Here is a 13,395-nt window from a genome sequence, read left to right on the forward strand (position 1 = left end):
CCAAAGTGCAGGATTACAGGTGTGAGCCACCACACCTGGCTTGTTTAAGTGTTTTAAAGTAAGTCACAAACATCATGCCAGTTCATTGCTAAATGCCTTAGTATGCATCTCTCAAGAGTAAAGTTAGGCTGGGCAAGGTGGTTTTAATCTCAGCGCTTTGGGAGGCCAAGGTGGGAGGATTGCTTGAGCTCAGGCATTTAAGGCCAGCCTGGGCGGCATAGTGAGACCTAATCTCTACTAAAAATTAACCAAATTAGCTGGGTGTAGTTGTGTCCACCTGTAGACCCCAGCTACTTGGGAGGCTGAAGTGGGAGGATCACTTGAGCCCAGGTGGTTGAGGCTACAGTGAGCCATGATCATACCACTATGCTCCAGCCTGGGTGACAGAGTGAGACCCTACCTCTAAATAAATAATTAAGAGTAAAGTTATTTTCCTAGTCAATTATTTTCTTCCTCGAATTTGTCTCACAACTGTGAGCTCAAAGGTCATAAATTATATAGTTCATAATGTTCGTCATACTCTTCCTCTGCAAATTTAAATATGAATTCACATGTGTATATTTTGAAATCATACTTTTCTATATTCTGGAAGACAAGACAGTAGTTAATAAGTATTCATGATGTGTAGGGCCAGTGATAGGCATTTTATTTATTTATTTTTTTGAGATGGAGTCTTGTTCTGTCATCCAGGCTGGAGTGCAGTGGCATGACCTTGGCTCACTGCAACCTCTGCCTCCTGGGTTCAAGCTTTTCTGCAGCCTTAGCCTCCCAAGTAGCTGGGATTACAGGCACACACCATCACACCTGGCTAATGTTTTTGTATTTCTAGTAGAGATGGGGTTTCACCATGTTGGCCAGGTTGGTCTTGAACTCCTAACCTCAGGTGATCCGCCCACTTTGACTTCCCAAAGTGCTGGGATTACAGGCGTGAACCACCACGCCTGGTCAGTGCTAGGCATTTTAATGTGGTTTTCTCACTTACTTCTCCTAACAATCCAGGGAGGAAGGCATTGTCATCCCATTTTGTAACCCAATTTTCCTTTCTAGAAATAAATTAAGAAATCTAGAAATAAATAAATTAATAAATAAAATTCTTTCTATTACTTTTTTTTTTTTTTTTTTTTTTTTGAGACGGAGTCTCGCTCTGTCACCCAGGCTGGAGTGCAGTGGCCAGATCTCAGCTCACTGTAAGCTCTGCCTCCCGGGTTTACGCCATTCTCCTGCCTCAGCCTCCCGAGTAGCTGGGATTACAGGCGCCGCCACCTCGCCCGGCTAGTTTTTTGTATTTTTAGTAGAGACGGGGTTTCACAGTGTTAGCCAGGATGGTCTCGATCTCCTGACCTCGTGATCCGCCCGTCTCGGCCTCCCAAAGTGCTGGGATTACAGGCTTGAGCCACCGCGCCCGGCCAAATTCTTTCTATTACTAAGCTTCCAGATGACCTTGGATTTTTAAAATAAACTCAAATTGGTTACTTTTCCATTATGCATAATGACAAAACCCAGGATAGTGATTTATATATAATTAGAAGGTTTTTTATTTAGCTTTTATTGGCCATAATCTATATTTTTCCACTTTTTGAAGATTTTATAGTTTGTTTCTAACTTCAAGAGGAAATTTCATAGTTGCAACACCTCTAATGTGATAATAAACTCAATATCCTCAGAACTTCTGAATTTTCTCTTACTGTCTTTAGTTTTCCTTATTTGCTTACCAATAAACACCAACATTAACTCTTATGAACTTAACAAATATGTATAGCATATTGCACACAAAATCAGTTTTTCTTTCTATGCTTCTCTTTCCCTAAATTTATCACAATAGTGACCACAGCATGTACATATACATACACGCATACACACACACATACACACAAGAGAAAGACATTTTCAAATTGTACTGAAAAATATTATTACTATCGAAATCCACATGAATATGATGAGTACCCACCCAAATGAAGAAAGATATTTTGTTCTTATACAATTCAGTGAATTTTTTATTATCTTATTAGCCATTGACTCTTATTCCTCATTGACTGACTTTTGAGGTAATTTCATTGCTTGGGAGAATTTGAGCCTAGTGTTTTGTATAAATATCAGAAGAGTATGCAAACTGGCATTTTCAACATAGCCAGACCCTTGTTCACTCAGGTTTTCCCATATTTTCAGAAATCCTATGTAGTTGTTCTCTTTAGGGTATATCATTGACTAAAATAATTAAATATTGGGATATTTAGAAACTGAATGGAGTTCATGTTCTTTTCTTATGGAGGAAATGAGAGAGCTGTTTCCAGAAGTCTTTAAAAGACCTCTAAGCTACTTTCTTATTTGCTCCTTAACTTTTTCAGTGCCAAAAAATTTTTTTTAGGTTTTGGCATTTGTATTTCTTTGAATTTTTTTACGTTGACTCACCGTTCTTTGTGGATTCGCGAATTGGTCAGTTCAAGTGAATAAGCAATGAAATGTCTTTAATATTCTGTACAGTAATGATAATTCAGATGCTTATTGACTGCAGTGTGTGGTATGGTTTTCAGTCATAATATAACATAGATGTGTAGAGCATGGGCTTTGGTGTTAACTGAATTCGGATCCAGTTGTTTGTTACGTGACTTTCAGAAGATCAGTTAGCCTTTTAAAACCTATTTTCTCCTCTATAGAGTTGAACATGATCACCTGTAACTTGCAGACTGTATTGAAGAATGTGAAACACTTGGCACAGGGAAGGGGCATCACCAGCTCTTGAAAGTATGTAGTAGTCATTCGAGAGTCAGTATTTGGTAGAGTTTTAAGCATACATTTTTTAAACGTGTTATAAGTTTCCAGACAAGTGGAGGAAGGATGAAACATTCCTACATTCCTTGTTTATTTTCAGATAGCCAGATTTTAGATAAACCATTTGGATTGTAGAGCAGATTGATAGTTTGATGGTCTGGCATTCTGTGGCATACAGCTTTGAAACATAATGTTAAATAAAAGGTAGTTCACATCAAAAGTCCAGTATGATCCTTTTAGTTACCGTGTAAGTCTGCTTTTATTTGGTTTTATATACCAGTGAAAACTGAACCTGATCTTAATAGCCTTTCAGGTTTTTTGGTTTTTGTTTTTTTGAGACAGGGTCTCACTCTGCCACACAGGCTGGGGAGCGGTGGTTGCAGCCAAAGCCCACTGTAACCTGGAACTGCTGGGCTCAAGTGGCCCTCCCACCTCAGCCTCCTGAGTAGCTGGAAGCACAGGCGTGTGGCACATACCTGGCTAATTTTTTTTAGAGAAGTGTTTTGTAGAGGCAGGGTCTCACTACGTTGCCTAGACTGGTCTCAAACTCCTGGGCTTAAGTCATCCTCCTACTTTGGCCTTGCAAAGTGCTGGGATTGTAAGTGTGAGCCACCATGCCCAGCTGTCTTTCAGTTAGTTGTTCACCTTCTAGGAAGGTGGGTGAACGGACACTTTTGTTACATTTGTTACAATGACTGTTTCCTTTTTATTTAGACTAAGCAACCTGGGGATCCCTGGAGTGTGGGCTTTCCATATCGGCAGCACTTCCCTGTTGGACAACGTCAGGCCAGCCGCAGTGGGAGGAGACCTTTCCGCTGCCCACTCTTCTGTTCCCCTGGGACGTTCCTTCAGCCATGCTACAGCCCTGGAAAGTGACTATAATGAGGACAATTTGGATTACTATGATGTGAATGAGGAGGAAGCTGAATACCTTCCGGGTGAACCAGAGGAGGCATTGAATGGCCACAGCAGCATTGATGTTTCCTTCCAGTCCAAAGTAGATACAAAGCCTTTAGAGGGTAGGATCTCTCCTCCAGATTCTGATCTGTCCTCCTCCTTGCATCCAACACCTACTTATTGGCCATTCTATCCTGAAACAGAATCTGCTACCTTGGACCCTCACACCAAAGAAGGAACATCTCTGGGAGAGGTAGAGGGGCCAGATTTAAAAGGCCAAGTTGAGCCCTGGGACGAGAGAGGCACCAGAAGCCCAGCTCCACCCGAGGTAGACAGAGATACACTGGCTCCTTCCTGGGAAACTCCACCACCGTACTCTGAAAACAGAAGCATCCAGCCCTACCCAGATGGAGGGCCAGTGCCTTCAGAAATGGATGTTCCCCCAGCTCATCCTGAAGAAGAAATTGTTCTTCGAAATTACCCTGCTTCAGGTCACACTACACCCCTAAGTCGAGGGACGTATGAGGTGGGACTGGAAGACAACATAGGTTCCAACACTGAGGGTGAGTGCATTAGAAAACTGGGTGCTGAGGTTTCATCTTAACCTTGCTGGTTTTGCATAGAGTTGTGATTTTTCTCTTAAGTGGGTAGGTGAAAAGTTTAGCAAAAAGAAGATTGGATCTAATTTTTAATCCCTGTGTTTCAAGAGATAGAGTAAATTTCCTTTGCCAAATAAATCTTGGCAGGCAGATTCTGTTTGGAATCTCTTGATCATTAATAATGTTTTTTTAAAAATACGGGCCTCATGAAGTGAGTGGGGGAAAACTCGGTTTGTTATGCCAGCTACGCTCTCAAGTGTAATGAACTATTTCAGTTTGAAAGTTCAGCAAAGGTAAAACATTTTGTGGCTTCATACACATTCCAGTGAGGGATGGGTTTGTGCTTTTTAAAGTGGTGAGTTGTGCTGGCTCAGATGAACATGCCAGATTCATACTCTGTTGTGGGACAAGCCTAGCACTTCCCTTGGTTGGGGAGATATGCTTGTGATGTGTGGGAGAGGAGAGCCCACAGGGAAAGAAAATGACTAAACACCTGTGTCTGTTGTCATTTCTGGTTCATGGCTATGCAGCTGTGGCATGCACCTCCCTGGAGCCCTGTCCTCATTTCATGACTCACTGATCGGACTGAGAGGCGAGGAGGGAGATGCCGAGAGCAGGCAGTGGTTAATTATCACGGACACGGGGCCTATGTCAGTCTTCTAGTCCTCGTTGAGACTTGTCATGCTGGCTGTTTCTTCCCCATCAGGCATGGAAAGATGTGAATGGGAAACTGACCCAGATTCACTCCCATTTGTTCCAGGGACTGCTCATCTGACCTCTCATAGGAAGAAAGAGGTCAGAGGTGACTGCTTTGTTCTGAATCTCCATGTTTTTCCACCTTTTCTGTTTCCTGTCACTGTTGTGGCAAAAACATGGCTGACCTAGCAGAGAGAGCCTTGTGGGTTCTGTTCTGGTATTATCTGCAGGATATTGCATGGAGAAGTACTAACTTCAGGAGGGAAGAAAATATTTTCAGACTAATGTGGCATTGTATAAGGATTCAAGGGAGTACATTGGTGTCAGCCTCGGGTTTGAATCTGGGCTACCAAGCTTGTTGGGTGATGAAGTAACTTATGTAACCCGTAAGCCTCTGATTTCTCATGACTTTCTTGGGAGGATTCAGTGAGACAGGGTATGTGAAGTTCTTGGCTTCATGTCTGCACTCACTGGTTCTTAATAAATAGTGGCTGCTGTTACTAATTTTAGAAGATTTAAAACAGTGGGAATGGGGTGGAGGATGGGTAGAGAATGAAGGATGTGCGTATTAAAGAGTTTCGCGTTAATTTGTGCCTAAGGGGCCACATTTCCATGAAGTTGAAGATGTAAATTTTATTGGAAGTCTTTAGAACCTTCAGATCCTTCTGAGAATCTCCAGAATTTAAAGTATGAGTTTCCTGTAAGTACATTTTAAAGCCAAGTATCAAAGATTTTCACAAAGGGATTTGAGGTAAAGATGCATTCCTGAATGGCCTTCTCATTTGTGGGTTGTGATTTCCTTCCCCGGGAAGAGCGTGGGAATATTAAAAAGCAGATCTATGGAGTCATGTATTAAAGGGTTAAGAAGGGACTGCACACCCTGGTTCAGGCTCTGAGAGCTCGAGATCACTGGAGTAAAGGGCAGGAGGCTTCAGGAACCAGCCATAGAGTAGAACAGAGGCACAGCTATAACCGCTGTAAGGCATGAACTATGATATTTATCAGCTGCTGGATGCAGTCTACTATCGACATCTTGGTAATGGCAAAAAATGCCTGTGAAAAAGCTGGTTAATACACATTTGGGGGGAAGAAATCTAACTAGAAGTTGAAACTTAGACAAAAAAATCCAGTTTTTTTTAAAGGAATTTAGGGAGATGTGTGAAGTATAGAAGCATGCAATTGTTAAATACGTTTGAGGGGATGCAGTGACCATTTTTTTTCACATAAAACATTGGAGGCTCAGAGGTCTATCTGGTAAGTGTGGACTTCCTCTGGGAAGTTGTGGGGTGGGAGTGGCAGAGACATAGAACATTGCCCGGTACTAAGGACCCAGCCATGTGGCAACCGCCTGGCTTTTTCTACCGATGGAATAGAAAGCACATGGTTTTGGTGCTGGTTGGACTTGACCTTGACTCCCAGCTCTGCTATGCAGTTTGGGGCAAGACATAGAGTCTGTTGGACCCTTGGCTCTCCTCAGCCCTAAAAGAGAGTTAATGAAGACCTCATCATGTACTTGCTAGAATTGAAACTGAGCCTGGGAATCACCTGCCCAATACATTTTAGTTTCCCGTTGAAGCTTCAGGGTAGTCATCTTGCTAAACCAAGAAATCAAGATTTAGTTAAAGGCCCAGAAAATATCACTCCTTTTTACATTTTTTTTTCCCTTAGGGACTCATTTTACAGACCTTTCTTTTTGTTCAGAAATTTAGATTTTTAGATCATATCTACACCAGGCAGGAATGTCCCAGCCACACTCGAGCTCTGTCTTCCTAGGCCACAGAACAGCAGTGGGTGGATGTGCAAGCATGCTTTGTCTGAGGAGTCTTGTTTCCAGGGAGCTCTGGTAGTTTTGTTGTGAAGTCAAAGTTACCCAAGCACCTGCCATATACCTGTCTCTGACTCAGTGCTAGTGAAAGTTTCGGCTGGCATTTGCTGAGTGCAGCCTGCTGCTCTAAAGTGGGAACTTGGCATTAGATTGCATGCCCTGTGGGGAGTTTGAGACCAGCCTGGGCAACATAGGGAGACCTTGTCTCTATAAAAAATTTAAAAAATTAGCCAGGTGTGGTGGTGCTCACCTGTGGTCCTAGCTACTCAGGAGGCTGAAGTGGGAGGATCACTTGAGCCCAAGAGTTCCAGGCTACAGTGAGCCATGATTGTGCCACTGCATAGCCTGGGCAACAGAGAGAGATACTGCCTGAAAAAAAAAAATTGTCCTGTAAAGTAGGTACTATCATCCTTCCCATTTTACAGAGATGGAAACTGAGCTTGGGAATACTTAGCGACTTGTCTTAGCAAGGGCAAAGACTGCAACAAAACCATGAAGAAATTAGAGAAAGCTGTAGGGTGACACAGAGTCAAAGGCACTGTCCAGGAGTGTCACTGCTGTTGGGGAAGTCATTGTGAGGAAGGAGGGGCTTGAGCCAGGCCTGGGGTCAGAGTATGAGAGGGAGAATTTGTGAAAACATGAACAGAGAAGTGACAAGAGCAGAGGTGCAGAGGTGGGAATGAGGAGGGAGGAAGGGAGTGAGGGAGACAGAGACAAAGGTTGATTAAGGCAGTGAGGTAAGAGAGTTGGCAGTGAGGGCTTCAGTTGCCTGGGACCATGGAACTGCGTGTGTTGTGAGTAGAAAGGAATGAGGTTTACCAATAGGGGTCATAGTTATTCTTAAGCCTGCTGAGGTGGTGCTATACGCAGCTTAATTTAATCTTAGTCTGCATGATGAGTTAGGAGGAAGGACACCTGGCCTTCAGAAACCTCATGTAGTCCCGCTCCACTTTTGGCCTTGGGAAAGGCTGCAGGAACATGTTGCAAGCTCGACTTCCACCCTGAGAAGAATTCAAGCAGGTTCTGCTGCCAGTGCAACCCTCCAGATGCCAAAGACCATCCCCTGGGTGCACCTCCAGGTTGCAGAGGGTCTGCGACCAGGAGTCCCCACTGCCCCCCAATACCTGTGAAGACACCTGTATGAGGAGATTCCCTGGTAGAGCCCCTCTCCCTTCACCAGAAGTGAAGAGAGCCTGTTAGTGTCATGCCAGCAGTTGTAAAAGGCCACCCCCAGGGTCCTGATCACTGTTTGCCAACAGCATCATTACATGCCACACACATACATCAAAATTAAACAAACATGAAAACTGGACGAGAAAGCTTTCCACTGTTTTTTCATTATCAAGTTGGATATGGTTTTCCTAGCTAGTCTGTCATTCTGGGAGATGGAAAAACTTGGAAGAATTTGTCCTGCAGTGAAAATGCCCATTCTTTTTGTTTGAGGCAGCGGTAAAAATTGTTAATAGTCGCTCCAGCTGTCCTGAGGCAGCCCTGTGCACGAAGCCTCCTGTGTCCCTCGGTGTTGGCCCCGTGAACCTGGTCCACACCATGGAACCTCCCCTGTGGCTGGGCCAGGGCCCTCCGTGAAGAAGGGCAGGCCGGCCAAGGGCTGCAGACAAGTGCTTAAGTGTTTCTGGGAAAATGAAGATTGAAAGGTGGCTCAGAACAAGTGCAGAGGAGAATTTTCCATTTTTGTTACAAACTCCCAGTTAGGACAAGTCTCAAGTCCTTTGGCAGGGCATTTCTTTCTTTCCTCTGATGTATCCCCACCCCATTTTTATTTCTATGAAAGACATGAGAAGTTAAAAAAAAAAAAAAGCATTAAATGGGGAAAAAAAAGTGAGATTTAAAAAGTCTTCACGTTAAGAATCCTTTAGCAACTATCAAACCTCAGTTAATAAATCCGTGACAAAATGAGCTCATTCAAACCTGGCCAGCCTCCACCTTCCTGCTGTGCCCTGAGGTGCCAGCAGACCTCTTTATGGTCTGACTCTCCATGGCAGGAGCTTTCTGGAAGAGTGTGGGACCCAGAGGAGGCCATGGACTAGAAACTGTATTTCTCAAAGTGTGGGCTCTCATCTACCCTCCTTTCACTCAGCTGGGAACATAGTTAAAAACACTGATTTCCAAGCCCCTCCTCCACCTTCTGAACCAGAATCTGCATTTTTAAGTCAGCTCACTCCTTCAACTCCTCCAGGCCTCTGCCCAAATGTCTCCTTCTCCCAAGGTCTTCCCTGATCATACTATTTAAAAGAGCCAAGTGCGCCTGCCCTCTCTCACCCTCTTGTCCGACCCTACCATATTCCTCTGCACTTCAGTGATTCTGATGCCCCCTCAATTTGATGAGATTTAGAGCCAGAAGATTAATCTCTGTGGGCCTCAATTTTCTCATCGATAAAATGGAGATAATATCTTACTAGAATAGGAAGAAGTGCATGAAAATACACTCAAAGCCACGATAGGAAGGGACATGCAAATGACCACCGAAAAGAAAAAGTGCCACTTTTCCTTGGATGTGTTCATTGCACATCTCATCTAGCTGGGATCCAGATCTTGAGTCCCAGCCTTCAAGAAGTTCAGCCTCTTTGAGTTTCACTGCAATTCCCATAGAAATTTGAGCAGTCACGTTGGTTGGAGGGCTGGCTTTTCTTGCCCTGGATAAATAGCTGCACATGGGCTCAGCACTGTTCTAGCTCCAGCTCTCCCCCTTCTTCAGGGAAGGGCTATCTGGCTGCTGTGCGTCTGTGTTACCTTCACTAAAGAATCTTCACGTGGTATTCTTGTGGATGGATGCCCAAGTGGGCCGAGCTCTGCTTCTCAGATGGCCAGGAAGGAGCACAAGAGCATTTCCTAACATTCTACCCACCCCAGGCGCTGCTAATTGGTCAGATTAAATTTGTTAACGACATTAATGAGCAACACCTAGCTCAGAAATCCAAGGCTTGTGAGTATCCCAAGCCTTCTATCAACATCAATTGGTGTGAGAATCACTTGCGGGGTGGCTAAAGTGTAGATTGCTAGGATGCACCCAGAGAGTGGAATTGGTAGGTCTAAGGTGGGCCCTCAGAATTTGCATTTTTAACAGAAACCTCAGGTGATCCTGATGCCGTGGTCCCTGGAATCCACCGGGAGAAATGCAGCTCTCCGTGAGAAGGACTGCATGGTGCTGTGCTGAGGGTGTAAGTTGTTATTCACCCCTTGGTGAATTTCCTTGACGCCTCATGCTGTTGTCAGAACTGAACCCCACAAACCTGCTCCTCCTCAGTCTCCCTATCTCAGTAACTGGCAGCTCCACCCTTTTGGTTTCCCATATCAGGACTATCATCCCACATCCAATCCACCAGCAAACCTTCTTGGTTCCACCTTCAGAACATCTAGTGCCCCCCATCTCACTCAGATGAAAGCCCAGATCCTTCCTGTGACCTCTGAGACCCTGCATGAATGACCCAGGCCACCTGTCCTCTCACCATCCCTCCCACATGCCCACACACCCCTCCTGCCTGACACAGCACCCCGCCTCCCCTCATCTGTGGGGTTCACTCCCACACCTACTGGCCTCTGCTCAGTCACCTTCTCCCGAGGTCTTTCCTGACCATGCTATTGAAAAGAGCCATGGACACCTGCCCCCTCCCACCTTCTTGTCTTTCTCTGCTGTAGTTCTTTGCACAGCTCTTACACATCCACCCCACTAAGTAATATACCTGTTTATTGACTACTGCTGGGATGTAAATTTTTGTCTCTTTTGCTGCCTGCCATGTCCCCAGTTTCTAGACTAAGGCCAGGTCTATAGTGAATACTCAGTAAATATTTGTTGAATTAGTGAATGAATGAACAAAAATTGTGAGAAGCATTTACCTTTCACCTAACAAGCTGCCGTTGTAAATGCTAAGTGTGCAAACCTGTGTGTGCACGTGGGCATGAAGGCAGGTGTGGCAGAGGGATTATAAATGGAGCCTTGCCTGCCCCCAGATTAGGGGCTGATCCATCTTCTTTCCTTCCTGTGGCTGTTATGAAGCTGAAAAAGCTAGTGTGTGTTCTTGGCTCGGTAAGTATCATCCTAAGAATACAATATCCCACAAAAAACTGTTTAAAAAGACTCCCAGGTTAGCTTACCAGTAACTAGTTAACCCAGTTTAAGTCTCATAATAGCCTGTCATGGGAGCCTACTCATTGTTATAATTTCTTTTTCTATAATAGAAAAATGTAGTCCAGCTTCCAATCTATAAACCTTTGCACAGTTGCACTTGTAGGTTGCTTGCTGCATCGCCCTGTCTCTTTTTACTTAGATAAAAGCTCTGACTCCACCTAGTTTAACTCTCCATAGCTATACTTTCTCTCCTCCATCTTTGCTCTCCCTGTTTCATAATTCAGCCTTAGAATAAGAATTGGGTTGCAGAATAAGGCTTCACAAAATAACTGAAATAGGATACAATCCGTGCCTGTTGTTTCCTTAATTTGTGGGTGGAACAGAGTGTAGAGTTTGGATTGATTTCTATCTGAATTTTCTGAAAATGGCTGCTTTTTTTTTTTTTTTTGAGACGGAGTCTCGCACTCTCGCCCAGGCTGGAATGCAGTGGTGTGGTCTCAGCTCACTGCAAGCTCCGCCTCCCGGGTTCACGCCATTCTCCTGCCTCAGCTTCCCGAGTAGCTGGGACTAGAGGTGCCCGCCACCACACCCGGCTAAGTTTTTGTATTTTTAGTAGACACGGGGTTTCACCGTGTTAGGCAGGATGGTCTTGATCTCCTGACCTCGTGATCCACCCACCTTGGCCTCCCAAAGTGCTGGGATTACAGGCATGAGCCACTGTGCCCAGCCAAATGGCTGCTCTTTAGACCTGTAGCAGATGGCCTTTTTTCTTGGCGTTCAGAAGTACATTAAGAAGAAATGCGACTTCTGGCAATGCAGGTGTGAGGAAGAGGTGCTCTACTTATTTTAGAGATGAGGAAGCTGAAAGAGTTTGCAGTCTCCACAGAGCCCCCGAGGGAGAGCTGAGGTTGAGTCCTAGAGCTCGGCGCTTTCTGCAGTCCCTCATTCCTTGCGCTCTGGGAGAAAGTCCTGATGGCCCTTAAGCCATGAGCACACTCGTGAGTGTGAGTGTGTGAGTCCCTCCAGGAGCTGCTTCCTTACACTTAGTTGTGAATTTCTGAGCTGTAGAAGCCTGAGATTTTGACACATCCAAGTTACATTCATTTCTTTTCACTCCAAATGTTTTTTTCCCTTTCTTAAACGAATAGACAGTGATAGTTTTCTTCACAGCCATCTATTTCACCATGATCCATCCTGGGTTTTTTGTTGTTGTTGTTCTGCCTTGAATTTTATATCATTTTCTGTTTAAGTTAAGCTTGTCACTTGTTTAAATAAAGTTGAGTCATGCCTAATTTTCTATTTTTATCAAACTGGAATTTCTTAGCCAAGTCATCAAGGCCCTATACTAAATCTTGAGTCATAACTTCATTCCTATTATGTTCCAATCAGATTTTCCACTTGAACCGACACTGTCTGTCCTGCCAACCCTCAGCTTGCTGCTTTCCCAAGGATCTGCAGGCAGCTCTCCAGTACTGTCCAAAAGTTAATGCCGCTGCTGCTATTCTCATTTCTTACCTGTGCTGTTTTTCAGCATGCTGTAATATTCATCTAGATAATCTTCCCTGCTTGCTTCTATCATTAAACCTGGTTTATAAAGTATGACTTGAATTATACTTGAAGTCTGTGCTGATGAACCCCAGACACGTGGTCATCCCTAATCTAGTGGGCATCCCTAACCTAGTGCTCATGATCTCCGTACTTGGCTTCCAGTAAAGGGGTGGTGGAGAGCAGCAGTTAAGATTCTTGAGCTAGATGTCCTAGGTTCAGATCCCACCTTTGATACTCACTGCCTTTGTGACTTCAGGCACTTTAATCACTGTGCCTCAGCTTTAACTGCAAACAGGGGTTAAAAAATTATCCCTGACCAGAGTGGTGGCTCACACCTGTAATCTCAACACTTTGGGAGGCCTAGGTGGGAAGATCACTTGAGCCCAGGAGTTTGAGACGGAGATCAGCCTGGGCAATGCAGGGAGACCCCTTCCCTCAACCAACCCACACCTACTGAAAAACAAAGTAGGCAGGTGTGGTGCACGCTTGTGGCTGCAGCTACTCGAAAAGCTGAGGTAGGAAGATCGCTTGAGCCTGGGAAGTCGAGGTTTCAGTGAGCCGAGATTACACCACTGCTCTCCAGCCTGGGTGACAGAGAAACAACAACAGAGTCCCTGCTACCTAGGGTTGTTGTGTAAATTAAGAGTTAATAAACATAAAGCTTGTATATGTGTTTTTTTTTTTTTTTTTTTGAGATGGAGTCTCGCTCTGTCGCCCGGGCTGGAGTGCAGTGGCCGGATCTCAGCTCACTGCAAGATCCGCCTCCTGGGTTTATGCCATTCTCCTGCCTCAGCCTCCCGAGTAGCTGGGACTACAGGCGCCTGCCACCTCGCCCGGCTAGTTTTTTGTATTTTTTAGTAGAGACGGGGTTTCACTGTGTTAGCCAGGATGGTCTCGATCTCCTGACCTCGTGATTCACCCGTCTCGGCCTCCCAAAGTGCTGGGATAACAGGCTTGAGCCACCGCGCCCGGCC

General features: G+C 44.7%; 1 protein-coding gene and 1 long non-coding RNA gene across 6 annotated transcripts in view; one reads left to right on the forward strand and one right to left on the reverse strand.

The window, feature by feature from the left end:
• Positions 1-13,395, forward strand: part of NID2 (nidogen 2) — a 65,599-nt gene that overhangs the window by 11,431 nt on the left and 40,773 nt on the right. For 3 of the 5 annotated variants that reach the window (XM_033188035.1, XM_033188036.1, XM_033188040.1), the window contains one exon: positions 3,484-4,229. In XM_033188035.1, coding sequence (XP_033043926.1) covers positions 3,484-4,229 — 746 coding nt within the window. The remainder of the gene's footprint in view (positions 1-3,483; positions 4,230-13,395) is intronic. The other 2 variants (XM_033188037.1, XM_033188038.1) reach the window with 1 other exon arrangement.
• The window catches only part of LOC117069649, a 39,175-nt gene that overhangs the window by 8,268 nt on the left and 17,512 nt on the right, over positions 1-13,395 (reverse strand). The gene's annotated exons all lie outside the window — the stretch shown is intronic.

The sequence above is a fragment of the Trachypithecus francoisi genome, unplaced genomic scaffold (assembly GCF_009764315.1).
Source record: "Trachypithecus francoisi isolate TF-2019V2 unplaced genomic scaffold, Tfra_2.0 Lachesis_group3, whole genome shotgun sequence".
In the NCBI taxonomy this organism is placed as follows: domain Eukaryota; kingdom Metazoa; phylum Chordata; class Mammalia; order Primates; family Cercopithecidae; genus Trachypithecus; species Trachypithecus francoisi.